This window comes from Macaca nemestrina, chromosome 1 (assembly GCF_043159975.1).
Source record: "Macaca nemestrina isolate mMacNem1 chromosome 1, mMacNem.hap1, whole genome shotgun sequence".
NCBI lineage: Eukaryota > Metazoa > Chordata > Mammalia > Primates > Cercopithecidae > Macaca > Macaca nemestrina.
This window is the reverse complement of record NC_092125.1, coordinates 59,875,902-59,891,221: the sequence shown is the minus strand read 5'-3', so window position 1 is coordinate 59,891,221 and position 15,320 is coordinate 59,875,902. Positions and strand designations below refer to the sequence as shown.

The following is a 15,320-nucleotide window of genomic DNA, read 5'->3' as shown; positions in this document are numbered from 1 at the left end:
GCATGAGGCCTCCAGAATCAACCTGCTGAGGATCCAAATAAAATTCACGGTGGTATCCATGGTTACCAGAGAGCCAAGAATCCCTTTGGGGTTGGAGGCAGTTGGAACAAAAGAAGGGGTTCTCCCCTCTCCTTTCTCAAGTAGCCAGTAACATCCATGGCAGAAGGCACTGGCTGGGCAGCACCAGAAAATAGAGTGAAGCGAAGTCTGAGCCTTGCCATGGAACTGGAGCTTAGGATAGGGGTTTAGAAGAGACCTAGATCCCAAGCAGGCCCATCCAGTCTTCTCTTCCTTCTAAGTTAGAACAGCCAGCTCCGGGGCCTCCTCATTCTGCACAGCAGAGACCTTAAGGCAGTGATTTCAGCACCATCCTTGGACACACAGCCTCTTCCCACCACAGAATTGCATATGTTACAGCTGAGTTGGTTAGGGATCTTCACAGCTCATGGAATTAGCAGCAATAGCAATAATAGTCTCCATCATACAGAACCCTGTCATCCCTGGGAGCTTACCACGTGAATGCAGAAGCTTTTGTGAGGGGCAGCCTGGACCATCTTTTGGACCTCAATGAAAATATACCGATATGAAGATTCAGATGCATCTACTCCTCGGTTGGGTGGAACAGAGTGATCCAGGCTGGTATGCCTATAGATTCTAATAAAGTCTTGTGCTACTTAGGAATCTGAAGAGCAAACACTTAGGCCGGTGCTCATCACATATCCCTGATCTGCAGAGTCCTGAAGCTTCAGCCTACCGGGCAGCTCAGCCAGGAAGCTGGTCCCACAGGGCTTTCAGAAATGGCAGGAAGTAGACTTGCCCACTCCTGACAAACAAGATTCCACAGTCCTTCAGGTGCCATCTTAATTGATCCCAGATCTTCTGTCCCCAACGAATTGTACATCTAATCAAAAGCTTCTTTCTAGCTGGCTCCTTGGGTTTCAGCTACATTTCTTAGATGATCCCGAAGGTCTAGATAACAAGGAGGTGTAGCTTAATGGAGGTTAACACTTCCTATTGGACTGTAAACTTAAGGGCCCGTCTTGTGTGTGTGTGTGTGTGTGTGTGTGTGTGTGTGTGTGTGTGTGTGTTAACCTAATGATTTGTACATAGTGAGTACTCAGTAAGTACTTGTCAAATCAAAGAACAGGGATTGCCAGACCTTCGAGGCAATGGGAAAGGAGCAAATCTGCAAAGGTAGGATCTCTTTGGAAGGCAGGTATTGGCCACCAAGTCAAACTCCTTGAGTCTTATATTCTGATTGGGATGATCTCACATGGATATTCAGTCTCTTAAATGTGAATACTTACTTGTGAAAAATAGTAAGAGCCAGCTAGGATATTTTGATTCAGTCAGGCACCATCAGAATAGTGCAGTGAAAGGCCAAACTGGCCACAAGACAGAGGAATGTTTTCAATTTCCTGGTTTTCCTCTGGTCCATGATAAAGCTCAGAGTAGCTCTTCTATCAAGATGAGGCTATACCCTCTCATGACAGAGGCTGGCAATTGAGCTACCTAGCAGAACATGTGCTTTCTCAAAAGGGAAGTCAAGGGAACTGGGTTCCTCTTCTCCCTCTACTTTCGAGCCAATGCTTCATGTCTCATATAAGCCCCATGGATGCCAAAGATATTGGCATGGCAGGTGTCATGCCAATTATATGGTGTCAGATTCTCCAAAGAAAACCCACTTGGAAAAGCCAAACTAGCCCCTGGAAAAGCAACCCAAGCATCTCGTGGATATGTGAGGAAATGGAAAAATGGAAAAAGAAAAAAAAAAAAAAAAGGGAAAAGAAAAAAAATAAATAGGCAAATGGGAGAAAAAAATGAAAACAAAATAAAAAACAAAAATAAAAAAGTAGGGTTTATTGACTCTCATGCATGTTAAATTAGAGGGTAGAAAGACAGAGCTGGTAGTCTTTCTCTGAAGGCTGTAAGGTTATTTTTGTGGTTTGGTGACTTCTCAGGTTGGCAGCCGTCTTGTTGATGTCCCCTATGTCATCCAGAGGGCAGGAGCGGGCAGCTGTCTTTCTACCTTGGCAACTGATTCCTCTCTCTCCAGCTTCATCTTTTCCATTGTTTTTTGTTTGTTTGCTTGTTTTTGTTTTTCATTTTTACCTTTTATAGATTGATTTAAACATTTTTTAAACCACATGCTTCTTTTTCTGGGCTCCAGCCAGATCTCTGGGGGAGGAGTTGTTGGCAGTGGTGATGGAATTGGGAAGGGTCTGTGAGAAAATCTGGGGAGCTTCCTGCCTCCCCCAGATCCCCCTCACATGACTGTCTCTTTCAGGGTTGCTTGTGAGAATCGTTTAGGAACTGCTGCAGTGTTTTGATGTTTTCTGAACCCCTCCCCAGAAAGCCCAGGAGTTTGTAATTGAAACAAGAAGTCAAGGGAAAGACCCAGAACCATCTTTTCCCCAAAGTCATTAGAGGAGGCCAGTATATGTGTTTAGGGGGCACAAGCTCCCAAACGCCACCCCACCATTCCTTACTAGGAAGTTTTCAAAGGTACAGCACCAAGAACCTGTCCCTCCTCTTTCATCTCCTCCTCCCTCCTGTTCTCCTCCTGGGGCTGGAGAGCCAGTGCTCTGAAAGAGGAGAGGGGAGAGGAGGAGCTAAGATAGCTGATGCCAGCGTTCTGCTGTCCGGGGGTGACAGTGATTGCCGAACCCTTAAAGTGTTGCCTGGAGGTTGGGGTCCAGGATGGTTTCTCGATCTGGAGACTCAATGTAGTTGGCAGCTTCTTGAAGTTTCAGCAGCATGGCCATCTAAAGAGGGGCAAAAAGATGGATTTATGAGAGTTGGGACTCTGGGTCCTGCCCACAGAAGAGAAACGACAACAAAATCCCAACACTTTGGGAGGCCAAGGTGGAAGGATAGCTTGAAGCCAGGAGTTTGCAATCAGCCTTGAAAACAAAGAGAGACCCTGTCTCTACAAAAAAAAAAAAAAAAAAAAAGAAAAGAAAAGAAAAGAAAATCGGCCAGATGTTGTGGGAAGTCAGGGACCCCGAATGGAGGGACTGGCTGAAGCCATGGCAGAATATAAATTGTGAAGATTTCATGGACATTTATTAGTTCCCCTAATTTAATACTTTTATAATTTCTTACGCCTGTCTTTACTGCAATCTCTGAACATAAATTGTGAAGATTTCATGGACACTTATCACTTCCCCAATCAATACCCTTGTGATTTCCTATGCCTGTCTTTAATCTCTTAATTCCATTATCTTCATAAGCTGAGGAGGATGTATGTCGCCTCAGGACCCTGTGATGATTGCGTTAATTGCACAAATTGCTTGTAGAGCATGTGTGTTTGAACAATATGAAATCTGGGCACCTTGAAAAAAGAACAGGATAACAGCAATGTTCAGGGAACAAGGGAGATTAAACTCTTACTGCGGGTGAGCCGGGCAGAACAGAGCCATATTTCTCTTCTTTCAAAAGCAAATAGGAGAAATATCGCTGAATTCTTTTTCTCAGCAAGGAACATCCCTGAGAAAGAGAATGTGCTCCTAAGGGTAGGCCTCTAAAATGGCTGCTTTGGGGGCAGCTGTCTTTTACGGTCATAGACAAAGGGATGAAATAAGCCCCAGTCTCCCACGGCGCTCCCAGGCTTATTAGGACGAGGAAATTCCCACCTAATAAATTTTGGTCAGACCAGTCATCTGCTCTCAAACCCTGTGTCCTAATGAGATGTTATCAATGACAATGCGTGCCCGAGACTTCATTAGCAATTTTAATTTCGCCTGGTGGTCCTGTGATCTCTCTTCCTGCCTCCAATTGCTTTGTGATATTTTATTACCTTGTGAAGCATGTGATCTCTGTGACCCACACCCTATTCGTGCACTCCCTCCCCTTGTGAAAATCGCTAATAAAAACTTGCTGGTTTTATGGCTAAGGGGGGCATCACGGAACCTGCCGACATGTGATGTCTCCCCTGGACACCCAGCTTTAAAATTTCTCTCTTTTGTACTCTTTACCTTTATTTCTCAGACCAGCCGACGCTTAGGGAAATAGAAAAGAACCCACGTTGACTATCGGGGGCGGGTTCCCCTGATAGCCAGGCGTGGTGGCACACAAGTGTAGTCCTAGCTACTCAGGATGCCGAAGCCCAAGTGGGAGGATGACTCGAGCCTACAAGCCTAGGAGTTTGAGGTGGCAGTGAGCTTTGATATCATCATTGCATTCCAGCCTAGATGAAAGAGCAAGACTCTGTCTCCAAAAATAAAAAAAAAAATCTAGATCATGGGTCTGATTCTTGGTTTCTCAGTGATGAAGATCTCAGAGTTTAGAGTGGTTTGTGAAAAGGCAATGATGATTGCTTCCATGATAACTGGTACATGAACTCATTTAGCTGAAGTAGTCTTCAGGATAGCGTCAGAGGAGAAGCAGAAGTAGAGAGAGTGCTAGTGTGCACTACTGCTCTACTTCTTTGGTTGATATTCCTACATCATGGGATCTACCTGACATGTGGGTCTTTGCTAGAATATATCTTGCTGGGATGCATTATTATTTAGCTTAAGCCAGGTCTCAAGCATATGATCTTTATAACCCCAGATTCTGATATTCAGAGCTCCTCACTGGCCTCAGCCTGGTCCTGGCCTTGCTAGTACTCACTCTTTACTCTCCAGGCCCCCATCAGTGTATGCATGAAAAGTGTGAAAAATTCAGGGTTTTTTTAAACTTATTTTTTTCTTTTTTGAAATACAGGCAGGGTCTCATTATGTTGCCCAGGCTGGTTTTGAACTCAAACAATCCTCCTACTTCAGCCTCTCAAAGTGCTGGGATTACAGGTGTGAGCCACCCTGCTGGTCAATAATTCAGTTCTATAATAGTCTTATTTTTACTCTAGAATGGCTTCTACTCACCAGAGGATCTGAGTCCAGAGAACTAGGCGTGCTATCTTTGACTGTCCTATCTTCAGGAGGTGAGGCAATGCTGTGAGGGCCCACGGTGGGTGGGGGCAGGTGGTACAGCTTTGATTGGTCCTGTTGGGCTGATGGCCAGGGAAGTGTGTCCCGGACCCATTCTACTGGGTCCTCCCAAGCGGCTTTCTGTCCGTGGACCTGGAAAGAAGGTAAAATATGATTACTGTAGGGAATTCACAGATTAGAGGCTTGTTCATGCAGTCTCTTGGTAGTTCCTACAAAAAATATGCTCCTTAAAAATGTGCACTTCCTGGCCGGGCACAGTGGCTCATGCCTGTAATCCCAGCACTTAGGGAGGCTAAGGCGGGCAGATCACTTGAGGTCAGAAGTTCAAGACCAGCCTGGACAACGTGGTGAAACCCTGTTTCTACTAAAAATAAAAAATAAATTAGCCAAGCATGGCAGTGTGTGCCTGTATAATCCTACCGACTTGGGAGGCTGAGGCAGGAGAATCATTTGAACCTGTGGAGGTTGCAGTGAGCCACTGCACTACAGCCTGGATGACAGAGCAAGACTGCCTCAAAAAAAAAAAAAAAAAAGTGCACTTCCTCAAATGTAAATCCTTGAGGCTCTGCTTTCTGTGTTTTCCTGAGTTTCCAAACAAGGAAATAACTTAGTATAAATTGTAAGATAATTTTGGAGGACAATTTAGCAGATTGTATTAAAACTTTAAAAAATATTTAATTTTTATTTTTTCAATTTATTTTATTTTTTAATCAACGAAAATTATATGCATTTATGATATATAACATGATGTTATGAAATATGTATTTGCTGTGGGATGGCTAAATCAAGCTAATTAACATATGTATTACCTCACATATATTTTTTTCCCAGAGGGAGTTTTGCTCTTGTTGCCCAGGCTGGAGTGCAATGGTTCAATTTTGGCTCACTGCAATCTCCGCCTCCTGGGTTCAAGTGATTCTCCTGCTTCAGCCTCCCAACTAGCTGGGATTACAGGCATGCGCCACCACACTGGGCTAATTTTTTGTATGTAGGAGAGACGGGGTTTCATCATGTTGGTGAGATTGGTCTTGAACCCCTGACCTCAGATGATCCACCTGCCTCGGCCTCCCAAAGTGCTAGGATTAACAGGCATGAGCCACTGCGCCTGGCTTTTACCTCACATATTTTTGTGTGTGTGGTGAGAACACTTAAAATCTATTCTAGGCTGGGTGTGGTAGCTCACACCTGTTAATCCCAGCTACCTGGAAGACTGAGGCAGGAGAATCGCTTAAACCCAGGAGGTGAAGGTTGCAGTGGGCCAAGATCGCGCCATTGCACTCCAGCCTGGGCATAAGAGTGAAATTCCATCTCAAAAAAATAAATAGAAACTTTTCTCTTAGTGATTTTCAAGTATATGATACATTGTTATTAACTATAGTCACCATATTGTACAATATATCTCTTGAACTTATTCCTCCTGTCTAACTGAAATTTTGTATCCTTTGACTAACATCTCCTCAACCACTACTACCCACCTAACCCCATGCCCAGCCTCTGGTAACCATCATTCTACTTTCTGCTGCTCTGAGTTTGATTTCATTAGATTCCATGTATAAGTGAGATCATACAGTATTTGTCTTTCTAGGCCTGCCTTATTTCACTTAACCTAATGTCCTCCAGGTTTATCCATGTTGTTGTAAATGACAGAATTTCTTCCCCATCCCCCAACCACCCCACCTTTTTTTAAGAGACAAGGTCTCGCTATGTTGCCTAGGCTAGACTTTAACTCCTGGTCTCAAGGGATCCTCTCGCCTCAGCTTCCAGAGTAGCTGCTGGGACTACAGGCATGCATCATCATGCCTGGCTTTGAATTTCCTTCTTTTTTACAACTGAATAATTTTCCATCATGTGTGTATATACCACATTTTCTTTATCAATTCATCTACTGACGGATGCCTAGGTTGCATTAAACTTAACATGCACAAATCGTATGACCCTGCAATTTCATTTTTCAAGTAGGAAATTTTTCTACTTTAGTCATAATACTTAATTTTTTTTTTACTTTCTTGAAAACAAATGTTATCTGTGTGAAAATGCTTTTAAATTGAAAAGCTATTAATAATAATGCAACATTTCCTTAAAATAACATAATTTATAAATGAAATAATGATTTCTGGCATCAGTCTGACAGCATCTTTAGAAATTTACTATATCACCGGGAGATACCTATCTCAATAACAAATTACTTTTACAGATAATATATGACCAGTTGGGTCTAACAATTACATCACAGTTTATTAGTGCTGAAATGGACTTTAGTGATCATTATACTCTAATTTACAGGTAAGAAAACTGAGGTGGTTTAAAAAAAAAAGGACATGTTTCTTTTGCACTAAGTTTTTATTCTAACTTTTAATTTTAATTGTTTTTTTTTTTTGAGACAGGGTCTCACTCTGTTGCCCAGGCTGGAGTATAGTGGTGAGAACATGGCTCACTATAGCCTATATATCCTGGGCTCAAGTGATCTTCTGGCCTCACCCTCCAGAGTAGCTGGACTACACGTGTGCACCACCATGCCTGGCTAATTTTTTAAATTTTCTGTAGAGACAGGGTCTTCCATGTTGCCCAAGCTCCTGGGCTCAAGTAGTCCTCTCGCCTCAGCCTTCTGAAATGCTGGGATTACAGGCGAGAGCTACTGGGCCCGGCCTTATTCTAACTTTTTTTTTTTGAGACAGAGTCTCGCTCTGTTGCCCAGGCTGGAGTGCAGTGGCACCATCTCAGCTCACTGCAAGCTCCACCTCCTGGGTTCACGCCATTCTCCTGCCTCAGCCTCCCGAGTAGCTGGGACTACAAAAAAAAAAAAAAAATTAGCCTGGCTAATTTTTTCTATTTTTAGTAGAGACAGGGTCTCACCAGGCTGGTCTTGATCTCCTGACCTCGTGATCCACCTGCCTCGGCCTCTCAAAGTGCTGGGATTACAGGCGTGAGCCACTGTGCCTGGCCTCCTTATTCTAACTTTTAAAAATCTTTTTACATATTTCATTTTGTCTTCAAAAGACTCCAGTGATTTAGGTAGAGCAGAACGTGATACCTCCTTTTTTTTTTTTTTTTTTTTTTTTTTTACATATGAGGATATTTAAAAAGTAACTTGGTCAATATAACATACTTAATTAGTAGTTAGTAAGTAGCTAAACTAAGGTTGTTTTTTTTTTTTTTTTAAATTAGCGTTTTACTTAATTCTTAGCTCAATTATTTTTCTGTGTGCTCTGACTCCTAGAGAGTGGTTTAAATTGGACTTAGAGCCAGAAGGCCTAGGGCTGGAGAGATGGCCCCAGAGGCAGTGGTCATTGTGCCATTTGCTGAATGGCAGGTGGAGGCAGGAAAGCAGCTTAGTCTATCTAGTGCCTTGCTCCACCTGGTAGAAAGAGAACCTAACTAATCCCAGTAGTCCCATGCCTAACATTAAAGAAACATTTCTACTTTGTTAGGTAGGACAGCCTGATCTTGGGGTTTGACTGAAGAGGGTAGGGCTCACCTTGATCCCATCCTTGGCTCCTTCCTGTAAATAGGGAATGATAGAGTTGTTCCACAGGTCAATGAACCAGGTCCGGAAGTCTTCAATGCCAATGGGACAGGACAGAAAGAAGCAAGGGCCTAGGGAAGAGGATGAGGCCATGAACACGGCTGGGAACCTAGATCTTCCCAGTTTTGTGCCTCTTTTACTCCTTAGTACCAGGCAGAGGGGTCTGACACCAAAGGATTAAAGGAAATTTAGAGTTGTCAAGACTAGTGGGTGCTGACTGCCTAGATGGCAATCTCATAAGTCCTGCTTCACAAGGTAGACGTGAGATAAGGGAGTGAGGAAAGCTGTTTAATTCCCTCCTACATATGTGCCCTCCTTTTTTTCTGTTAATTTTGGGAAAAAACTAGGGAGAGGAGTTAGCTTTCTGGTGATTGAAGTGGTGCTGTGTTGGGAAGGCTTGTTAAGTGGTTCTAAGTCTGAAGCCACAAGGCTTGGAGTTCCTTTACATGCTGAAGAGTCCAGGAAGGAAAGGGAGCATCCCTCCAGGTGGTACAGTGGAAAAGGGAAGCCACCTCCTGACCCCCAGGGGGAAGCTGGACCCCAGTACCGATGAGGAAGTCTGAGGTGCTGTGCTTCTCAAGGAAGGTGTGGAGATGATACCACAGCTTGGGTACCCAGTCGAGCACCCGAAGCAGCTCTTCCTTGTTGGCATTGATGTCGCTGTCTGACTCTACCAGCTTCCTCCTCAGGTAACGAACCAGGAAGCCATTGGCTGGCTCCACGTTGTTGGAGAAGGTCAACATCCTGCCACCAAGGATGGGGAAAGTGGGGTCAGAGTGGCAATGGGGACATTGTCAGAGTTCAGCCCCTGCCAGTCTGTCCCTCCTTCTCACTAATGCCTACTCGGTTCTTTTCAAGTAATAGTGGGGACATCTGAACTCAGAGCAGCAGCCCTGGGGTGGTAGAGCTGATTCTCAAATCGGTAGCCCTCTTCAGATAACCTTCTGACATCACTGACCTAGATCAGCGTGTGCGGACAGAGAATTTCCTAATTCTGCTTAGAGCAACCTACCTGTCTCTCTCTTAGCTTTGCAGTCCTTTTCTCTCCTCAAGTGTCCTCCTCCACCTTGAAACTGACATGACAAATACATCTACTTTCTCTTTCCAGCCCAAAAAGCTCTGGATACTTCTCTTTCCTTCTCCTATCTACTGCCTTCTGGCCGGAGTCCAGGATTGAAGACTCTTGGATAGGGTCAGAAGGTTCATCCAGAGCCAGAGTTCTTACCTGAAGCTCAAGTGCAAGCCATGGTTGGGTGTCATTTTTACAGGCTGATTGGTGGTACCTATAATATAGGGACTGTAGGGAGAAAGGGGAAAAAGATTCACTTAGACTTGCCTTCACACTTGCTTTCTGCCACGTGCACACAACTCATAGGTTGTCCTGGACGGGGTTCTCCCTCCTCCCGCTTTGGTGAGTTTTGTCTCGACCCCAGCTTACTTACCATTTATGATACTTGCAGGTGAGGGCCCCATTGACCAACTCACTGATGGAGCCTGCTTCACTCAGGTCATCCAATAGGATCACCAGGGGCACATCCCCAATTCCTGTTTCCCGGTCTATCTGGTTGGCCAGGTTGGAAAGATACAGTTGCAGATCCTGGAATAAAAGAAGGCTGTGGGTCCACACTTGGGAATAAGCAGCTGGATCAGCCTTGGAAATCAGGATTTTGAAGAAGTTTTACTATCTAGATTCCCCTGGGGCCTTTAGTTCCTTGGAAATTTGATTGTAGAATCAGATTACCACAGTGATAAGCAGTGGTTCCAAAGGCTCTAAAGCAACCCTCTTAAGCAGCAGCCGCAAAATTCCCCAAAGGTCGGGGACATATGGTATTTCCTAGGTGGATTTTCACAGGTACCATGGACTACTGTTAACGGGCATGCCTCCCCCAGCTGGTAAGAGCAAAGATTTGAACCAACTCCATAGTATTAGGGTGTGCTCAAGAGACATCAGGTTTTGGCAGGGGAGGGTACAATATGTACCATTTAATTCTGAGTGCTTCTTCCCAGAAAGGCCAAGGTCAGAGAGTAATACTGAGAAGAGAAGTAGAAGGAAGAGAACAAAAGAGAAGGGATGGATTGACGGGGCTGGCAGAGAGTGGGGTAGAAATGAGGAGGATGCAGTTTCATCAATGACCAACTGAGGAGGAAGGTGCACAAAGCAAGGAAAAGTGTGGAGAGGAAAGCCTTTCTCCACAAAGGCAAGGGAAAGTGTGGAGAAACAAGTTAAGGGCAAGATGTTGGAAAGAAATTGCGGGGAGGGAAAGGAGAAGACTGGAAAAGGGGATAGACAGAGAGGGAAGGAAATGAACACAGAAGAGGAGAAGAAAGATGAAGGCAGAGGTGAGGAAAAGGGAACAATGAGGCAGGAAGGGGCTGGGGAAAGGTCTTGGGGAAGGCTGAGGCATGAACAAAGGCTGACGGGGGTGTCGGGGGGTAGCCACCTTGCAAGACTGCTGGTGCATGTTGAAGGTGCTGACGATGCCCTCCGTGACCTCACGGCCAGAGCGCTCCACCAGGTACTCGGCCAAGCGATTGGTCAGGTAGGTCTTGCCCGTGCCGCTGGGGCCTGAGAGGACGAGGCGCCGGTGCTTCAGCAGGAGGCTTATATAGTGCTGCATCATCGGCTTGGGGATCAGCGTCTCAAACACCAGGCTGTCGACGCATTTCTCCTTCAGACCTGAACCCCCACCCCAGAAAGCATGAGTCTTGACCAGGGTCTTGAGGATAGCAAGGGATCCTAAAGGGCTTTTCTTTCTTCATCTAGGAGCCCCCTGAAGAAACTCAGAGCCACTTGCCCCACAGTTCCATAAGAGTCCCTTAACCCCCAGTTTTGAAAACTTAAATCTTTTTAGGGACATGCTCTGAGCTGGGAGTGAGGAGCGAAGTAAAAATCCTAGGCTTAGCAAAAGTCTCCCTGGGAGCCAAAGTTAGGACTGGGTCTTACTCATCTTTTTATATCTCACATTACTTAAGCATCTTCATATTATACCTTCTCAGTGAGTTCTTGGTGAATGAATGCATGACAGATTATTTGATGATCCTGTCCCTGCCTTCATGCCACACCACCTCACCCCAAGAGACAAAGACTGACCTTTGAGGGAGACTGATATGTTATTGACACCTCGACGGCAAGGAGGCATCTCGGGGGGCTCTGCATCCAACACTCGTTTCACGTGGCTGATGCTGTAGCCGTGGATGGACTCAGTGCTTAGTCCCAGGGTAGAGGCTGGGTCCATTTTAGAAATATAGTCCTGACAGAAAAGACAGGCAGAACAAGAAGAAAATATACAAACACAAGTGTAAAAGCTACAACAAAGAATGTCTATCAGAGGAAACAGAAGTAGATGGAGAAAGTGCAGAGCATGTGCTTTTCCTAGGCAGCATTTCTCCATAAAGCCTCAAAGGTCCCCAGGGTCCCCGTGCCTGGATGGCTTAATATCCCATGAGAAGCCATGCATGCTGGCACATGCTTGTAATCCCAGCTACTCAGGAGGCTGTGACAGGAGAATTACTTAAGCCCAGGAGTTCAAGGCTGCAGTGAGCTGTGATCACGCCACTGCCCTCCAGCCTGGGTGACAAGAGTGAGACTCCGTCTCTAAAAAAGTATATATATCCCATGAGAGGATGAGCAACCTTTTTGAGTGCAGGTATCCCTTTACCTTGAACACTTGGAAAACAGCTTCATCCAGCATCTTCCAGTCAACTTTTCCACTGACCTTGCTACATCCCAGGAAGAATTCCTGCTGCTTCAAGTCCTGTAAAGCCAAGGAAGGAAAAGCTCTTGAGCTTCACTGCAGATGACTCCATGAACCAGGGTCCTAAAGGCCTTAGGAGTTGAGTTCTTTGGTTTTGGAGGTACCCGGGGCCCAGATTTTCTTGGATAAATGTAACAGTATTTGTTTGTTCCCACCGGGGCTCTCCCTGAAGTTCCTTACCCCTTTGATGATGTGCTGCGGGGGCATCCTCACCACCACCCGGAGGGTCACTTCCTCCTTTGGACCACACGTACTGATGCCATCCATGGGTGACAGGTCTGTGGGGATTGAAAAGAACCAACTGGTTTTAGGAGTACCTGCAGCCTTTCCTAAACTTTCCAATCACTATCCTTTCCAAATAATTCTATTTGCCACAGAGAAGGAATGGAGGTCCTAAGCTCAAAAGTAGTTAAGGTTGAAGGACCATTACAACTCAGTGTCTCAGGACACTGGCATCTGCTTGACTTGGGCACTGTTACCTCTCTGACCAGAGCCAGTGCAATGGTGTAACACTGAAATAAGCCCCTTTCTTCCCTTCACCCTTATAGATTCTTCTCCCGCACAGGTACCTGTGTCTGCAAGACTGGGGCTGAAGGAATGGGTGAGTGCCAGGCCCAGGGAGCGGCGCGGGGAAGATAACGCAGATGATCCAGGGACCTGCCCTGGAGTGGAGCCTGATGAGGGGCCTGGGGCTACCTTCAGCCGGTCATTCTCTGCTTTCAGCAGGTCCACCTCCAACTGTGGTGAGAACAGATAGGGTAGGGTGGCAGATTGGACAGTAGCAAACCTTGGTCTTCCCTTTCCTGCAGCTGTCCTCCCAGATGCTGACCTGCATGTTGTGCATGGTCTCCCGAAGCTGATCCAGTTGGTGGGCAGAGTTGAGGGCCTCCAAGCGGATGTCTGTAAGCTTCATTTCCTTCTCCCATAGCTCAGAACGCAGCTCCGATACCTCCTTCTTCTCCGGCTCCTCCTCCTCATTTGCATGGAATAGCCTAGTGTGGGGGGCTGGGTGAGCAGGGCCCCTGTAAGATAGCAAGAGTTAAGCCAAGCTACATGAAGAAGCAGTAGAGTTACTAGAGAATATGAAGAGGCATGGTTGGTGGTCTTGGCTCCTGCTGCCCATAGATACTCAATCAGTATGAGAAGAAAGGTCCATATGTTGGTCTCATATGCCCAGGGAGAGGTCAGTAATAGGTACTGCTTGTCTAAGGTCTAATGGCCTCCTGTCAACTCTAGCCCGCAGCTTACACTGGTAACAGGCTGGGTGGCAGGGAGCGAGAGAGCACTTACTCGGTGACATCAGTGCCCACGGAGGATGAGGTGGACGACTTGATGGAGGGTGAAGCAGTCTCCGTAGAACCATGCTGTAGTTTGGGGGATGAGGGAGCCGAGGAGTCGGGTGTAGCAATCTCCTCTATATCCGAGTATGAGGAAGCTGACTTGGGCCCCTTTTTTATACTGAACGCTTTGTTGAAGGAACTTCGAAGCTAGAAAAAAGCAGATCCAGGGAGAGGGACATCAGGACTCCACTATTGGGATGGGGGAGGACTGGATTGGGACTTCTGAGACAGAGAGAGCTGGAGGCAGGGGATTTACTTTAATTAAGCCACCCTCTATAACACTTCACTTGATTCATAGAATATGGACAGAAGAGTTGCCTAGAAATCAGGACCGTGGAGGTGGAGCTTGCAGTGAGCTGAGATTGAGCCACTGCACTCCAGCCTGGCAACAGAGTGAGATTCCATCTCAAAAAACAGAAAGAAAGAACGAAAGAATGAAAGAACGAAAGAATGAAAGAAAGAGAAAGAAAGAAAAAGAAAGAAAGAAAGAAAGAAAGAAAGAAAGAAAGAAAGAAAGAAAGAAAGAAAGAAAGAAAGAAAATTAGGACTTAGAGAAAGAATAGAATCTTCTAGCTTGCTGCTGTTGTAGGCTATGGGAACTTCCTGGGTGTTCTGTTGCTCATAGGGTCACTGTGCCCCTGATGGGGACAGAGAGAAGTTCCCAGAGGTCACAATGTATACAGCTCAGTGATCCAATCCCACCTTCTGCAGCAGAACAATAACTGTTCAGTCTAGAACCTAGCTCACTGTGGGCCTCAGATGCCACCTCATGATGCCTCTGACTAGGGCTCATCAGCCCAGAATCTGTTCATCTAGTCATCTATCAACCAGAAACTGACAATATGATTCTGTGGAGAACATGAGAAGGCAGTGGGCTCAAGCTTCTGTTAGTATTTCTTGTGCCCAGGACATCACAGAATGGTTAAAACAGCCAGACATAAGCATTTTCTATGATTTCCAATGTCCTAGAAGAAGGGCTATTTCCCAGCATTTCCTTAGAGTACTTGGGGTGTTATAATCTGACCGTAGCTTGTTTGATCTTGATGTTGATGAGCTTGGGTGTTAGGGATGTGAGCTAGAGATGCAAACCAGGGTCCTGTCCCATACCCATCCACATGCATCCATACAGCATGCACACACCACACACCACACACACACACATACACACACACATACACACAGGGACACAAATATGAAATGGCAGCAAGAGGCAGAGAGTAAAGGAGGGGTCAAAGGTTATAGGGGACAAAGGCAAACCAGATATTTGGGACAGTGAGAAAAAAGAAGGAAAAATTTGAGGGTACACTTTCTAAGTGTCTCTCCTGGAACATAGGAAGGCCGTCAGGTGATGGATGGAGCTGGTGGGTGGTGTGTCTTGGGGTTTCCACCAGGCAAGACATAAGAGGACCAACTTGGCTGTGGTGGAGATATGAATGAGTGAGTATGTGTGCAGCTGGCTGGCTCCAGGTGACTTCTTATCACTGAGCAGTCAGGGCTCAAAATACCATAAAGCTCAGTTCTCTGCAGAGATGAAGAACTGAGCCTGAAAAGGCCAGAGTTGAGTTGCTTGAAACTACCTAATTGACGTAAGACTTAGGACTAGAACTCAGGCTTCCTAATTTTCAATCCAGTGAAGTTTCTCCATACCACTGCCTCATGGGATGCTGTGTGTGTGTGTGTGTGTGTGTGTGTGTGTGTGTGTGCGTGTGTGTGTGTATAAAGAGATCCTATGACAAGCTGCCTGGAGCATATGCCCCTAAGATCAATACGA

At 45.7% G+C, this 15,320-nt stretch overlaps 1 protein-coding gene and 1 long non-coding RNA gene across 7 annotated transcripts in view; one reads left to right on the top strand and one right to left on the bottom strand.

Annotated features, from left to right (window-relative positions):
* Positions 1-15,320, top strand: part of LOC105484716 (uncharacterized) — a 63,731-nt gene that overhangs the window by 6,986 nt on the left and 41,425 nt on the right. The gene's annotated exons all lie outside the window — the stretch shown is intronic.
* Positions 1,846-15,320, bottom strand: part of LOC105484717 (neuron navigator 1) — a 191,637-nt gene continuing 178,162 nt past the window's right edge. For all 5 annotated transcript variants that reach the window (XM_071077903.1, XM_071077906.1, XM_071077911.1 and 2 more), the window contains 13 exons: positions 13,500-13,696; positions 13,039-13,231; positions 12,779-12,947; positions 12,390-12,487; positions 12,114-12,209; positions 11,546-11,705; positions 10,896-11,131; positions 9,897-10,051; positions 9,680-9,751; positions 9,002-9,198; positions 8,407-8,525; positions 4,866-5,063; positions 1,846-2,765 (listed from right to left, as the gene is read on the bottom strand). In XM_071077903.1, coding sequence (XP_070934004.1) covers positions 2,670-2,765; positions 4,866-5,063; positions 8,407-8,525; positions 9,002-9,198; positions 9,680-9,751; positions 9,897-10,051; positions 10,896-11,131; positions 11,546-11,705; positions 12,114-12,209; positions 12,390-12,487; positions 12,779-12,947; positions 13,039-13,231; positions 13,500-13,696 — 1,986 coding nt within the window. In that variant the 3' untranslated portion in view covers positions 1,846-2,669. The remainder of the gene's footprint in view (positions 2,766-4,865; positions 5,064-8,406; positions 8,526-9,001; positions 9,199-9,679; positions 9,752-9,896; positions 10,052-10,895; positions 11,132-11,545; positions 11,706-12,113; positions 12,210-12,389; positions 12,488-12,778; positions 12,948-13,038; positions 13,232-13,499; positions 13,697-15,320) is intronic.